We start from the raw sequence: 15,693 nt of genomic DNA on the forward strand, positions 1-15,693 counted from the left end.
AAATTAGTACTCCCATGAATGTGCCATTCCGCTTAAAACTTCAATTTACGATTCCTGTCTCCAAAATTTCAATCATGTTTTAAAAAATACTTTTAACAATGATCCACCCCGTAGGAAAAAAATCGATTTGGTGGATCCTGAACTCGTGTCCAGTGAACTCACGGCAAGAAATGCATAAATAATATATTAATAAATTTATTAGTGAAAAAATAATGATGGGATTTAGATTGAGCATCAAGTCTTCCTCGGGTATTAATTATCCTCACAAATATTATGTTATTATTGATTTTCTATTTTTTATATATTAATAAAAATAATTTAAATTAAAACATTTTAACAACATAATCAAATCAATTTAAAATACATATATTATTAATATACTAGATTCAATTGCGCGTGATACATAATTATTAAATAATGCATTAATTTTTATTTTTTATATTCCCTCTAATAAAATGTCAGTAACACTGAGAAATAAAGAATGATATTATTAATAAATATTTAAACATATATTAGTAAAATTAATTATAGTATAATACAAATAATTATTAATTAAAATTAAGATAATTTATTATTCTATTAAAAAATTTATAAATTATAAATTTAAAAATGTAATAAAAATGTGTATTTTTTTTTCATAAAAAAAAAAGAGACAAAAATGGGACCTAATATTATAATATGGGGGAAGTATTATTTATATTAATAAATGTATAAATTGTCAGCTCTATCATTTTTTTAATATATTTAATTTTAATCCTTCTGCAATTTATAATGAAATTACTAAATATTATTTTATAATTAACAATTGGGAATTCTCTTGGCTTATCAAAGGTCACTTCACTTATTACTTTTGGTTGAAAATCTTGATTTCTTCTTAAATGATTTTTGTTTTTTAATTTGTATTTTTATGATATGAAAACCCGCAATAGCCGAGACGTCACAATTAGGCCATCATCTACGAGACTATATACTTTTCTTCTTGAAAATATGAATTGTATGTATATTATTAATATTTTTTTTAAAAAAAATTATAATCATGGCACATGTAATAAATATGAATGTTTTGATTATTTGTATCATTTATTAGAGAGAGTTGTTCTAAAATACATGCATGCATGCTCGATGATTATCCAGGAAAAGTCTGTCAGCATTTCCAACGGGGTCAGGGTCAGGGTCAGGGTCAGGGTCGGGGATTATAAAATAATGCACGTGTGCACGTGCTGCTGTAGAACTAGTTTTAATTTGCGCAGAAAATTAAGATAAGAGAGACGGTGATGTGATCTCCAGCATCAATAATTAGGTGATGCCCGCCTGCCCTGCCCTGCCCGGCATCATCATACATTGTGTATGCCAATGCCAATGCCAATGCCATGCCATGGCGTGTACAGACAGATCTAATAGACGGTGATCTGGTGCCGACGGTGGCCTCATATCATATCATATCCATTTAATTTGCCTTCTTACTAATTAATAATATATAGAGATGATGATGAGCAGTAGTTGATGACGATGATATGCTGCTAAATTCGAGTTGGAATTTGATCAAGGTTGGGTTGGGTGGACAGTACAATTACACAATCATCCAATGCAAGAAGAGAGACAATCAATGAAATGAAATGAATGGCAGAAGCTAAGGGAGCCCCCTCCCCTCATTCATGAAGTCACTAGCCAGCCACTACCAACCACTACTACTACTGGCTACTACTGCAGGTAGCAGGAGTTGGGCTCCACCGGGGCCGACCTCCCGAAGCCGACGAGGGGGGCCGCCGCCACGCCCCGCTGGGTCAGCAGGCACCGGAAGTAGGCCAGGCGCTGCCGCACCTGCTCCGCCCTCCTGGCGATCTTGGCGTAGGGCGTCCACAGCCTCTCGGCGGCAGCAGCGGCCCGCGGCCAGAGGGTCTGCTCGAGGTCGGAGGCGTCGACATGCTCACCCCAGAGGCAGACCTCGCCGCCCAGCACGAGGGCCTGCTGCGCAGGGTCGGAGATGTTGGTGAGGGGCTCGTTGGAGTAGAAGCCCTCCCAGAGGGCGTCCAGGTGGTCCAGGTACCACTTGTCCTGGTTGCTCACGATGCAGCGCAGCCCCGCCTTCACCACCGCCGGAGCCACGTTGCTCCCCAGCCTAAGATACCATTGAATCATCAGGCATTTGACGCAGGGACATGAACAATCACTAATCAGTAATCACTGTAGTTAGCTAGTTACCAGTTATGCACTATGGTTCTTCTGTCCAGTTTGCTTCCAAAGTTGTTGAATGTCTCTTCCCTGCAATAATGGATCAAATCGGCATGTGTTCGTTATATATATAGGATCCCAAGTTTGAATATATATATATATATACCAGTTTATGATCTCGTATCCGCGGGAGAGTGCGATCTTCTGCGCTCTCAGCACGAAGTACTGATACGCCTCGGGGCCCGTCATGCCTTTCTCCCTTAACCTGCAGCAGCATCACATCACAAACCATGAATGAAACTCCACCTTCTGTTCAGCCCAATCCAGCCGTGCATACATACATATACTTATTCACACAGGCTTGCTGCTTCTGTGCAAAATTACCATTTTTGGACGTGAGGAGTCGTCTCCCAGCAACCTGAAATTGGAATTGGAATTGGAATTAGAATTAGAATTAGTCCTTTGTGTGTTTTGTGGGGGGTTTCCAAGGGATTAGACAGGGGTTTACTCGTATTCACTTCGTCGCCTCCCAGATGAACGAATTTGTATTTGAAGATCTTGCTGAAATCTGGAAAAACACCAAGTTAATGTCGGCCTAATCGAATGAGCAGATCAGATATAGAGAGAGATGCTTGATGGCTGTTAATTACCCGAGAGAATTCCATCAATGAGTTTGAAGGTGAACTCGTTGCTGACATCAAGTGGCTCCTTACAGTCTTCAGAAGGCCATAAAGAAGGATATCCGACGCCCCTAAAAAAGGAATTTTTAAGATTAGCTAGGTTGTTGCATGCATTCTGTCGATTTCCAATTTCACGATTGCATTGCATTGCATTGCATACCAGGACTGGGCGTGTCCAGGAACATCGATCTCTGCTAGCACATTAATTCCCCGCTTTTTAGCGTAACTGCAATGTAAAGAACGAACATCGCAATAAGACAGTGTAAAAATTGGTTGTCGAAAGGCAGGGCAGCATCACTTGACTTGCCTCACAACCTCGGCAGCATCAGCAAACGTATAGCGCTCCGAAACAGAGTAGGCGCCGTCCCACAGCCTTGGAAACGATGGTATTTCGAGAGGGAATGACTGTGTGTCCACAATGTGCCAATGCAGCACATTCTGCCACCGTATATATAACATGTAAGCTAATCACTTCATGTGGTTTATTACACAAGCAATCGTTTCCTGCAAGAGTTCTGCGTTGCAGAAATAAATGCATACCAGCTTGGCATAAGCCATCGAATCAATAACCTTCTTGATCATCGGCAGAGGCTGATAATGCCTTGAAGTATCTGTCAAAAGGATATCCATATCATATGAAGAGCAGCAGTGTAAGAAACACACATGCTCTGACATTAATCAGCAGAGACTCATCATCATCATCATCATCATCTCACCGATCAATACTCCTCGGTATGGGAATCTTGGCTGGTCGACAATCGTCAGCGGAACATGATGGACCAGAATCCCTCTTGATTTGATATCGAAATGGCAAAGTTGGCTGAATGTCTGTTAAGACATAGTACAATGGGATTAACTTCGCCCTGCTTTGCTTGGGAGGGTAGAACTGCAAATAATGGATAGAAACAATTACAAACCTGCAGGGCGTGCAAAGCTCCATAAACTGTTTCCGCCTGCAATTCATCAACTGTATCTTATCAGTGCAGCTCACACACATTTGCAGGCACGTAAGAAGAAGAAGAAGAAGAAGACGACCTCAATATGTGCATAAAGGGGACTTCCCTTTGCAGGGACTTGTAGACTGTACGATTCGTTAATGCCATGCTGCAACTGCATATCGAATCAATTGCAGAGTCAGTCAAGATGATCTTTTTAACTAACTTTCTTGCAAACATAATTAATTAATTGATTGATTATACAAATGAACCTCATCGGATGGTGAAGCGATGACAACATGGATCCCTTTGAGCGCCAAGGAAGACTCAATCTTGGGCAAATTGTTCTCGACTGCGTGGCTTCCTCGAATGATGTCCACGGTCCTGGAGAATGCGTCCTCGAGGATTCCAGAGCCATCGTCGAACCTGCTGCCCTCGGTCTTCAGTTGGAGCTCGGGGCTGAAATGGAGCCTGCCATCTCCATAATTCACAGACGCTGGCATCGGCCATATGTTCAGGACCCGGGGGACCTCTGCTGCTGCGGCATCGTCTACCGATATGAGAAGAACAAGCCAACAAAGTATGAGCATTCTTCCCCCCATCGCAGAACTGTCCTGACCAGACAAACCTAAAACTGGAAACGAGGAATTGAATGGGTTAAGATTTGCCAGGATCATTGCAGTTAATGTACGCGATTGGGCAATTCATTACCATTTTTGCAAGGAAAGAAATTAAAGAGATACCAGACCAGACCAGACCATTGGAGTAAAACGGGAAACGGCTTTTAAGGAAGGATTTGCATGTTGTATCTTGGCAGGAAAATTTTCAAAATCTTGAATTTGAAGTAAAAAAAAAAAAATCAGCTTTTGACATGATTATAATCTTATAATTATTGTGATGATTTGAAAAAGATAATAATAAAATACGGAATCATTCCGTCAATGAAAGACCACAGCTTTCCCTGTCTGTGACTTGAAAAAAAAAAATTCATTTCATTTAGAGGATCTAAAGTCGTTAAGCGATCGATGAAATCCATGCGTTCAAAAAAACAAAAACACCCAAATCAATCAATCAAATCAAATGTAGTCGAAAATGGATCGATGTTTGTGAAAAAGGAGAAAAGCAAGTGTTGATGACGAGGTATAGAGCAGGAGACATTTCGATAATTGGAATCCAATTAAGAGAAGAAGGGCAGACAAGAATGCAAATTGCAGGAAGAGCTGCTGCACGTATCTCAAATTGAAATAAAAAAGAAGACAGGAATTGAGATATGTATATATGTGTAATGAATGCTGGTGATGATGATGTGGGTGGGAGATGTAGAAGAAGGGAAGGAACCTGTGTGTGTGTGCGCGCAGTGTGTCTGTCTGAGGCGGCCCACTGCAGCTTTTCTTTCCCGAGAAGAGAAGAGAAGAGATGTAAAGAATAATAGTAATATTATTATTATTATTATTATTACTGAAATATAGATAGATATATGTGGTCAGGGGTGGGGGTGTTTAATTTGGTAGAAAGGCTATTGTCATTGCTGTGCAGAAAGGGGGGAAAGGAAATGAGAGATTAGATTAGAGATTAGAGATTAGAGGGAGGGAAGGAAGGAAGGAGGAGAGGGCTGGCTGGCTGGCTGGGTCCCTGGTCTGGTCGGGTCAGGCCAGGCGAGGCCTGTAGAGTAGAAGGGTGGTTTATTGTTCAACTAAATTAAAGGGATGGATGGATGGATACCCTTTTATTTATATACATACAATCGTATCGGTGTCGGTATCGGTATCGCAGATGATGACCAAATTAAAAGGGTCAATAATCTATCCATCCATCCTTCCTTCCTTCCTTGTATAGATTTCTCTGTCTATCTGTCCTTGATAATGCATCATCATCATCATAATAATAATAATAATAATAATAATAATAATACTCGTGTCTTGTCATGTCATGTCATGTGACACATACGGACAATGGGTTGGGTTGGGTTGGCGACAAACAAAGGAAAGCACCAAAACACAGGAGGGGCAAGAAAAAAGCAAAAGAATCAGCATGCAATGGAATACTATACTAATACTAACAACAACTGTGTAACAGTTTGGTTCTATTTCTACTTGTACTTGTTCTTATTGATTGATTCTATGTCAAAGGTTTTGGATTGAGTTTGTACGTGTCCAAATAAATAATAAACACTTATTCTAATTCAAATGTACCTACTAATAATAAATAATAATAATAATAGTTCCGTCCTTTAAACAAACAAACAAACAAATTTTCTGTGTGTGAGTGAGGTGGTCTGATCTGGTCTGGTCTGATTTTTCATTTTGTGGTTAAAGTGAAGATTCGAGCCGGCTTCAATTTGACAAAGAAAAAAAGAAAGAAGTGAGTGATGAATGAATGAAGGGAGCAAGGAAAGATTGGTAATTGGCTTCTCCTTTTATAATTTTGTTGCCTATACATAAGATAAGATGCAATTCAAATTTAATTGATTAATTATTCAACTCCAATAGGCTTCCTCCTACTTTTTTTTCCTCATTATTCATACATGGCTATTAACTTTAATGTATTGCGGTCTGTTCAGACAGAATCCCGTCCCACTGTCCCATACACACATTGTATATATATACTATATATACAAGGATAGAGAGATAAAATTTATTTTTAGGATAGGTGAGTCCATAGAATATATTTGTACGTTGTTATTTATTTAAAAATAAATTAATTAATTAATGCCTAGATAGATGTATGTATTCGCACATAATCCTATAAATATACATTTCGCCTAAGTTGCAGATTTGAACAGAATTTTACATTATTATACTGGTATAAATATATAGGGGGAAAAATGAATATTGATTTCATTTATTTATTTATTAATGAAAATTGATCTTACTAAAATCAAAATTAATCTATTATAAAATTTATTAATACAAATTGTTAACGTGACAATCCGCATTATAGAATCTTCCTATTCAAATATAGTTAAATTGAACATATTGCTATTATTGTTTATATATTAATATTTCAATTCAAGACATGTATATTATACTCACTCCATTCCATTTAATTTGTTTATTTTTTTATTTTCTTCACTCATACATAATTTGTCAATTTTTATAAAAAATATAATTATACACTTTAATTACATTTAAAAATTCATAATTCATAATTTTTTTTATTTTAATTAAACTATTTTAATTAATTTTATTAATATACTTTTTAATTAATTACTAACTACACAAATTAGGCGGGAGGATATTAGCCCGGAGGAGGTAACATTTAATATAAATATATTGTGCAATAAAATATCAAAATTAATCATTTTAAATAATTATTTATTTATTATTTTATTTATAACAAATATGTAGTATTACTTTTAACATAATTTTAATAAAATTTAATCCATCCCATATTTTATGATGTCAAATTCAATGATATATAATATTTCTTTTGTCCAGTAAATTTTTCATTTGATTTTTGCACGTAAACAAGATAAATGTATTCTCATTTTTTATTTTATCATCTAAATTTATTATCGTTTTATTTTTTATTTTTTTGTAAAAAATACTATTTTTTTTCTTTTTTTTTTTAAAAAAAAGAAAAAGAAAAAGTTTCTATTTTTACTTATTTTTTTTAAAATCCGATCAAATGAGCATAAAATTAAACGGCGGAGGAGTAGATATGCAGTGTAATAAAGTAATATAATATCCCTTTTACCATTTAAAATAATATAAAAAAGAAGAAAGATATTTTGATCTTTAATTAAAAAGTACTTTTTAAAAAAATATAAGAAATTATGATTTGAACAATGAAATGTTAATGGACGGAGACAAATCTTGAAATGATAGGTTTGGTTATTGTAAAATTGATGAAGCAATTATTTAATCAGCAACCCCTAGTCTAGAAACTGAAACTGACTATCTTCTTTTTACCTAACTAACCTAATCGTTGTTTTAATGAATTAATTAATTTCGCATAAATAAACTGGTTATGTTACGGCGACGGGGGTGGTCCCAATTCGTTAACGAGCTCCATTTATAATTAAATTATCTTATACTAATATTTTATATAATAATGATTCTTGTTTGTTTGATTCATTTAATTATATGGGTAATAAATTAGTCTCACTCACTCACGTGTTGTTGAGTTGAGCCGGCCGGTTGGGTTTTTCGGCGGTTACGTGATAGGCAGGCTGTCAGAAGCATGCGTAACATACACATATGTCCATTTAAATTTCAAATCATTCATGTCCTCATCATCATAAACACATATAATAAATAAATTACCCAATCAATGTACGATACACGATTCCTTTCTAAGATGGAAAAAGTACGGACACAAGTGGTGCTTTCATTTTAGTATTTTATTTCCTAGTAAATAATCAGAATGCAATGCATTTCTTTTTGGCCTGTGGCTGTGGAGTGCGTGCTTTCGTTCAAATGGATGGAGTAATATTTTATAATATATACTCTTGCTTATTGGATCGTAGTGGGCCGGGCCCGGTCACTGCTCACTAGACTGGGCTTGCATTGGGCCTCAATACATCATAGGTCGAAACCCAGATGTGACTGTGTTTCTTTCACAAGCTTTTCAAGATTTTAACTATTTATCATTTTTCTATTCGTTTTTTTTCAAAAGCTTCAAATTAAATATATATATATATATTTTACTATTTTTTATATTATACTATTATTTCATTTGAAATATTTTATTATGTAAAATTCAAATGTAAAATACAAACACACTTAAGTGTGTGTTTTATTTTTATTTCAAATCGAAATTATATTATTATAATTTTTTTATAAAATATCAAATTAAATGTTATTTAAATAATTAAAAAAAAAAATTCAAATGCAAATCAAAATCAAAATCAAAATCAAGCAAACCGAATTAATTCACCAGACAAGACATCTGCCTTTCATCTTGTTATTCATCCTTAATACTATATTTATAGATTCGTACCAACACAGCACTCAATCAAACCCGTGTATCAACAAAGAAATTTTATTTGTAGAATATAAAAAAGAAACTTGTTAAGTCTAAATTTTATATCTCAAACATAAGTTATATCTATATGCAAATATTGTCATGATTCTTTTTTCTTTATTTATTTATAACATTGGAATATGCGCCCCCACTATTTTCTTTCGGTGTATTGTGGGTAAATTCTGACGTAACCTAACAGCTTGCAAACTACATACTTGGAGAACCATTTATGGTAGGTAATGTTAATCATCCCTTTTGAAACATAAATTTATAATTGGGTCAAAATGAAGGTATGATATTGATATCATCGAGTTAACTCTCAAACCAACCAATCAATGTGATATTTGACTATTCTAGCTAGCCAGCTATCTAGCTTCCTTCCTTGATAAAAGTAAGAACAAAACCAATAGTAGTTGAGCTATGCATGCCATCTATATTTCTTCTTCTTCTTCTTCTTCTTCTTCTTACGTTGGTCAGCAAAAACACACATGTCGTGTCACGTGTTCTCAAGTCACCTAAAAATTCATGTCCAATGATCGCCTCATTCTTTGTTTGTTCGATTACCAACTCCCCACCTATCTATCTCTCTCTCTCTCTCTCTCTCTCTCTCTCAGCCCAATTCACCAGCACTAATTCAATTCAGATATATATATATATATATAACATTAATTAATCCCCTGCAATAACAACACATCAGTCAATCGATCGAGAGCCATCATTCCCTGCAGCATTCAGCTCGATTGCTCAGATCATGAACTGCTGCGTCAGAGCCTTCTTCCTGATCATGATCGTCTTGTGCTCTTCTTCTTCCTCCTCCTCCTGTGTATCGGCTCAAGTGCAAAGACAGGACTGCATGGACAGCCTCCAGCCATGCCTCAACTACCTCAACGGCAACCGCAAGCCTCCCGACGCCTGCTGCCGCCCCCTCGACTACGTCGTCCGCTCAGCCCCCGAATGCCTCTGCAGCCTGATGACCCTCCGCGGCTCCAGCCAGGCTGAGCGAGCTGGCATCAACGTCACCGACGCGCAGACCCTGCCCGGCCGCTGTGGCCTCAGGATCAATCCCTTGGGCTGCGTCACCGGCACCCCCGACACGCCGTCGAGCTCCGCCGCTAGCTCGTCCTCAGGCTCAGGCTCAGCCACAGCTGCCTTCCTTGCTGCTGCCTTGATACTTGCTACATTACAGGCACTTTAGCACTGGCCTCTTGAAGAATCGAATACTGTTGTTCTTTTATTTCTTCCCTCTTTGTGTGTCCTTTTGTTACAATTACAATTACAATTACATTACTTTTTGAGTACAAGTTGATCGAATGATTACAGTTTACAGATAATGAAAGGTAACTAACTTACAGAGCTAGCTCCTTCCTTCCATTTCCATTATGCTTGACAGAGCAAAAATGCATATCAACTTTAGTAGTGTAGTGTATGTGTATCACAACTACTTGGGTTCAACTTTCGCGTTGAACGCGTATCCTCCGCTGTAATCAAAAGCATCCGGTGGTTGATCGGTGTCCCTCCCGGGTAAGGAAGAAGAATCATTGTACGGATCTTCGGGGACATCTCTGCCGCCTGTCCCAATTCCAAAGTCCGTGGCAGTTGAAGATGCAGACGTCGAACTTGTGCTCGGGCTTTGGCTCTGCAATATAGTCTCGAGGGACTTCACGATCTCGCTCATCGTTGGACGATTCGAAGCTGATTCTTCGACGCATTGCATGGCCAATTCAAGAAACCTCGAGAATCCTAGGAGATTTGGAGTGTTCTTTATTGCAGGATCCATCTTCTCCTTTAGTCCGTAGTGCGTCTCATCGGTCTTGTCCATCGCTATTCGCACTTCCCGCACTATGTATTTCCCCTTCTCTATTGGCTTCTTGGAAGTAATCAGCTCAAGCATCACCACTCCGAAGCTGTACACATCGCTCTTCTCGGTTAACTGCTGTGTCATGTAGTATTCGGGATCAAGGTAACCCTGCAAAGATTATGTGCATTACTATCTCTGCAACTCAAAGTATTTTGAGCGAGAGTATATACGAATATGAATACCACTTACCAGTGTGCCTTTGACTTGAGTCGAAACATGACCTTTAGAAACATCGGAAACCATCTTAGACAAACCGAAATCTGCAACCTTAGCTGTTAAATTTTCATCCAACAAGATGTTGGTAGACTTGACATCGCGATGAATTATGGGCGGATGCGCGAGTTCGTGCAGATAAGCTAACCCGCGAGCCGAACCTAGAGCAATCCTCAACCTCCTCTTCCAGTCTACTTGGATGCCACTTCTACCTGTGCAAAGATATATACATACTGCAACATTAGCACACTCTGTCTGGTCCAGTGATGGCAATGTAGTTTTGATCTTTGCAGTTTACCTGACAAACAATCTCTGAGCGTTCCACCAGCCATGTACTCATAAACCAGCATCTGTTGTCCTTGTTTGAAGCAGAATCCCACGAGGCCAACGAGGTTTTTGTGGTGCACTCGCGAGAGTAACTCGATCTCTGTCTTGAATTCGAGCCCCCCTTGCATGGATCCTTCTTGAGATCTTTTGATTGCCACCACTTGTCCACTGGGAAGCTTTCCTTTATAAACCTGATAAGACAAAAAACAACACAAGTAGCTAACACATGCATGCAGTCTGCAGACAACCAACAATTTTCCATCAAAGAAAGGCCTTTTTTGTATGTATGAACCTTTACCTTGCCATAGCCTCCGGAGCCAATCTGATTGCTCTCAGAGAAGTTATTGGTGCATTTCTTGAGCTCATTGTAGGAGAACCACCGAGCTCCTTTCAGTTGTGGTGCAGTTTCAGTGTCTTTGCCGCTAGGAACCCAAGGGGCTGTATGCAAGAAGTCGAGGAAAAATCATTCAGATTCATGAATGCAGCATCGATTATGACAAAAAAACATTGAGAATTACCAAATGGATTGGTCATGGTTTTGGCTATTTCGGCACGCCTTTTTTGGCTAAAGGCATATGCTGCCAGAGTTACCAGAAGCAAGACCAGAAATACGCATCCGGTAGTAATTCCAGCAATCACACCTATGCTGAAGTGCTTCTTCTCACGCTCATCTGAAACATTAGACATCATTGTAACTGAAGAAGTTGCTTTTTCGACCGACTTAAAAAAATCTATACTCGGTTGTTCACCTTCGAAGATGTACTGATTTGCTATGAAGTGGTATGGACCAAACTCAGCTGGAGGCTTGTATGTTTGGTTGCTCAAGGAAAATCCAATCCTCTGAATCTCAGACCTGTTGAAGTACTTCCCACTGGAGGAGAAGAGCTGAAGCTGAACCTCAAGATAGTCGTTTTCGTTGAAGAAGGGGTTCTGCAGAGAGACTGATCCAAGTCCAAGCTTCATCCAGAGACTCCTCTCCAAAGAACGGAACAAATTGGCATTCGTCAAGGCCCTGAATAAAGGCGCTCGGAAGAACATTGTCCCTTCATATGGATAAGCACACCCACAGCCTTGTGGATTCAGTTTCTGACTATGTGAACAAGTTTTCTTTCCACACTGCGCAAGACTTGTGGAATACGGCTTTTCGAGGGATTGATTCTGGCAGTAGATGGAATTTCTAAGAGACGTGGAGCACACCGGATTGCCCATAAGCCTGTGATGCATCAGAAGGGTCACTTGCAAATTGTAACGTAAACTTTTGCATGATCACAAAATGAATCTGACCAACTTCTTACATCAGTATGCTTGTGGATTCATTACTGACTTCTGCTGATGTTATGTCATTGTTCTCCAAATCAATGACTTGAAGCTGCTCGCCAATGTCTCCATTCATATCTAAGTCTTCAGTAAAGGCATTGTTCCTCAGCTCTCTGTCAAAATGTTTATCACCAACGTATATTTGAAGGAGTTTTATGCTGGATTTGTCATGATTAATAGCAATATACTCACATTTGCTGAATGTTCGGTAAACTGAATAGTTCTAATGGGACCGGTCCTCTGAAAGGTCCATGCTCCACCACTCTGAGCACAAAATAAAACATAGTCACAACATGAAATCTGCTTTTGAGTTCTTAAAATTGTAAGACTAATAAGAACATGAATACTCACAGAGTAGTTAACAACTCTAAAGTAGAGAACCAATCCGGCAGTAATTGGGATCGTTGAAAAGAGTTGTTGCTTAAGTCCCTGGCAGAAGAACAGGAACCAATAAATTCAAAGGATTTTAGTATGTCTATATGGACAAGATTAATCTTGCTATGACAATCAATTAGGCAGTGTCCTTACAAGTAACTGAGGGAGTTCAATCCTGTCAGATTCGGCAATGTGCCGGTCAACATATTATGAGCCAAATTTCTACAATGCATCCAGCAAATTAGTGTTATAAAAGATCCATTGGTTACCGGTATTTGGAATCATTAGTTGGGTTACTCAGAAGCAGCAGTTTTAGGAACAAGTACCCACAGTTCAGTGATGCTGGTAAGATTGTTGAGATTTGGGGGGACACTGCCAGTCAGGGCATTGCGATCAAGGCGACTGCAAAATTAGTAATGAAGGGCGATGACATGTGGGAATAAGTATGCATGCAAGAACATGAAAATGATATACTACAAGGGATGTAAGTAGTTTACTCACAGAACCTCTAGTGACTGTACCAATCCTACGGTATACGGGATGCTCCCTTCTAGTCTGTTACCATCCAGCAATCTGTGAAAGTTCCATTCACCAAGTGAATATATATAAGAAAGCGACGTGGCTCTTGATTCGTGCTATCTGATGACTTACACATGTATCAATGACATCTCGGAGGAAAAGAGTTTGCTTTGGATTCTACCCGAAAGCTGATTTCTGTTGAAATGGCTGCAGAGGTAGATAAGATCAGACCAAAAAACATGAATTTGTTATTGAATGAGTTTGATGAGATGGAATGCTAACAAGTGCTTCGCCTTTTTAAGCTGGTCGAGGCCCGGAGTGGAACCTGATGAAACTGGGATTTGGCCTGTCAAGCGATTCTCAGCGAGGTCGAGCCAATATAGCTTGGAGAGTCCACCCAAGGAAGCCGGTATCTCCCCTGTTAAGGCATTTGAATTCAGGGCACTGCAGGCAGAGTGTTTGTTCACTATGCATGAGACTGGAATAAGGCATTTTTCATATATATCTATCTATATATATATATATGCGAATGTATTGTGTGTGTATGGTTTGGTTCTTACAGAAAAGTCAGTTCGGAAAGTTTTCCCAGTTCACTAGGTATGCTGTTTGTGAAGCTGCAGCCTGCAAGAATTCTGGAAGAAACAAATGTAGTAGTGTAAGAAATAGCTGCAGACAGAAAATAAAGATGGATCATTTTTGTTAGTGTTTTTGTTTTTTTTTTTTTGAGATCTTACAAGATTGAGAGCTTTCGTAGGTTTCCGAGCTGTGGAGAGATGGAACCTGTTAGGCCAGGATTGAATGAAAGGTCCCTGCATCATCGAACCTGCAATGTCAAAACATAGACAGGCACTAACGCATAGTAAATAATAATGCATTTGGAAACAAGAAGTAACAACTTACAAGGAAACGAGTTCGGTCAGCCCTCCTATGTCGGCGCTCATTTTACCAGTGAGTCCCATTGTTGACAGCTGTCTGCAGAATTCATTGTTTTCATTAATTAATGTGAAGAACCTAATGGAACATTGGAGTGGAAGTTCCATCTCCATATGATAAGGAATGAATGAATGGTAGATGGGGTGAGTGAGTAACAGTGAAGTGACTCTTGAGGAGGAGCTGCTGCTGTTGCAGGAAACTCCGTCCCAGCGCGCGCAAGGATCGCCTGAATGATCCCAGCTCGGCGGAGTATTCCTCCACTCATCCTTGAGGGACTGAAGCACGGCCACTGCATTGCATTTATAAATTATAATGTAAGGTATTCATCAGAGCACACTGCTAGCAGAGAGAGCCAGAGAGAGAAACTTGATGGAGCTGGCTTGTAATAATTAATGAATCAATTTGATCAAGGAGAATGAAGGAAAAGGAATGGAGGAATTCCGTACCATCTTTGGGGTCAGTCAGGGCCCTGCACATTGTAGAAAACAGAAGAAGAAGTAGAAGAAGAAGGCAGCAGTAGGGCAGCCGTGTGGTCATGGTGGTGGCGACCATTGCGGCCTGCGCTAGCTAGCTAGCTGCTACACTCTCAAGAGTCGAGACAATTAAATAATAAATAGCAACACTAATGATCAATCAATCAATCAATGTATTCTTCAATTGAAGTGTGTGAGTGTGCGTGTGCCTTTTTGGCGAAGAAGAATATGAACAACTAAACTCCTCATGTCCTAGCTAGCTAGAATTAATAATCAATCAATCAATCAAGCATTTGTGCTGATCCGCAAGAACAAGGAAAATATCAAAGCAGTGTCTCAGTCTGGACAATATAATTAGTCATGTAACGAAGAAGAAGAAGAAGAAGAATATAGATGGTGATGATGATGATGATGGTGATGTTTAGTTCTAGCAGCTCGCTCGTTGAATCCGTCCTTGATTGCACAATGGGAGCAATGGCGTCCGGCCGGCCAGCCATGCAAACAAGGCAGCGACACATGGTGAAAGTGACGTACGTGTGCTGTCAGTCCACACTTATATGTACGTACCAGCAAGAAAAACAATACTTTTATATATATATATATAACCAATCAACATTCAACTCTGCACTGCACTGCAAGGCTCTTCTTTGTTTGTTTTTTGTTTACAATTAATTAATACGGACGAGGAGGAGGAGGGGGAGGCCTGCAAGCAAATCCATCTGAAGCTGGACAGCCACAGGCTCAGCCCCTTCACTTCCAATTCTATTGATTAAGACGACACGACAGACGACTTACCAGTAACCCTAGTCGTCTTAATTAATTAATTTGTTGTTGAGTTGTTGTCCCTTTTGGCTTTGTCTAGTTCCTGATTGGTAAGTAGTACAGTATTATTATATACTATTATTTTCGAGATTACTTGCTTGCTT

At 38.8% G+C, this 15,693-nt stretch overlaps 3 protein-coding genes across 4 annotated transcripts; 1 reads left to right on the forward strand and 2 right to left on the reverse strand.

Moving 5' to 3' along the window:
- Positions 1-1,485: 1,485 nt before the first annotated feature.
- Positions 1,486-5,498, reverse strand: LOC127257759 (beta-hexosaminidase 3). 2 transcript variants are annotated; one of them, XM_051284217.1, is made up of 14 exons: positions 5,126-5,498; positions 4,060-4,421; positions 3,888-3,962; positions 3,770-3,805; positions 3,569-3,680; positions 3,393-3,463; positions 3,160-3,290; positions 3,013-3,078; positions 2,823-2,923; positions 2,681-2,740; positions 2,557-2,590; positions 2,339-2,437; positions 2,203-2,262; positions 1,486-2,119 (listed from the first exon to the last, which is right to left on the reverse strand). In XM_051284217.1, exons 2-14 carry the CDS (start codon positions 4,387-4,389, stop codon positions 1,702-1,704), a joined length of 1,593 nt encoding a protein of 530 aa, XP_051140174.1. In that variant the 5' UTR covers positions 4,390-4,421; positions 5,126-5,498; the 3' UTR covers positions 1,486-1,701. The 2 variants fall into 2 exon arrangements, with proteins under 2 accessions (XP_051140174.1, XP_051140175.1); XM_051284218.1 differs by lacking the exon at positions 5,126-5,498 and adding an exon at positions 4,499-5,106.
- A 3,670-nt stretch (positions 5,499-9,168) lies between these two features.
- Positions 9,169-9,947, forward strand: LOC127257595 (non-specific lipid transfer protein GPI-anchored 30-like). The gene has a single exon (XM_051284037.1). The coding sequence runs from the start codon at positions 9,504-9,506 to the stop codon at positions 9,945-9,947; it is 444 nt and encodes a 147-aa protein (XP_051139994.1). The 5' UTR covers positions 9,169-9,503.
- A 35-nt stretch (positions 9,948-9,982) lies between these two features.
- On the reverse strand, positions 9,983-15,594 carry LOC127257594 (leucine-rich repeat receptor protein kinase HPCA1-like). Its single transcript, XM_051284036.1, has 19 exons — positions 14,741-15,594; positions 14,451-14,583; positions 14,262-14,333; positions 14,096-14,170; positions 13,922-13,993; positions 13,644-13,805; positions 13,494-13,568; positions 13,344-13,415; positions 13,173-13,244; positions 12,996-13,064; positions 12,819-12,896; positions 12,660-12,731; positions 12,446-12,580; positions 11,900-12,363; positions 11,669-11,821; positions 11,449-11,588; positions 11,122-11,341; positions 10,800-11,035; positions 9,983-10,718 (listed from the first exon to the last, which is right to left on the reverse strand). Exons 1-19 carry the CDS (start codon positions 14,844-14,846, stop codon positions 10,191-10,193), a joined length of 2,934 nt encoding a protein of 977 aa, XP_051139993.1. The 5' UTR covers positions 14,847-15,594; the 3' UTR covers positions 9,983-10,190.
- Positions 15,595-15,693: the final 99 nt, after the last annotated feature.

Source organism: Andrographis paniculata, unplaced genomic scaffold (assembly GCF_009805555.1).
Source record: "Andrographis paniculata isolate CXL003 unplaced genomic scaffold, ASM980555v1 Contig58END, whole genome shotgun sequence".
Classification (NCBI taxonomy): domain Eukaryota; kingdom Viridiplantae; phylum Streptophyta; class Magnoliopsida; order Lamiales; family Acanthaceae; genus Andrographis; species Andrographis paniculata.

Coding starts and splice junctions, on each gene's coding strand:
- LOC127257594 (XM_051284036.1), bottom strand. CDS start 14,846: ATGGTCGCCACCACCATGACCACACGGCTGCCCTACTGCTGCCTTCTT. Junction 14,334..14,450: donor TCCTCAAGAGTCACTTCACT/GTTACTCACTCA, acceptor TGAATTCTGCAG/ACAGCTGTCAACAATGGGAC. Junction 13,569..13,643: donor CTTAAAAAGGCGAAGCACTT/GTTAGCATTCCA, acceptor CTACCTCTGCAG/CCATTTCAACAGAAATCAGC.
- LOC127257759 (XM_051284217.1), bottom strand. CDS start 4,389: ATGGGGGGAAGAATGCTCATACTTTGTTGGCTTGTTCTTCTCATATCG. Junction 3,806..3,887: donor CCCTTTATGCACATATTGAG/GTCGTCTTCTTC, acceptor GATGAATTGCAG/GCGGAAACAGTTTATGGAGC. Junction 2,741..2,822: donor CATTGATGGAATTCTCTCGG/GTAATTAACAGC, acceptor GTGTTTTTCCAG/ATTTCAGCAAGATCTTCAAA.
- LOC127257595 (XM_051284037.1), top strand. CDS start 9,504: ATGAACTGCTGCGTCAGAGCCTTCTTCCTGATCATGATCGTCTTGTGC.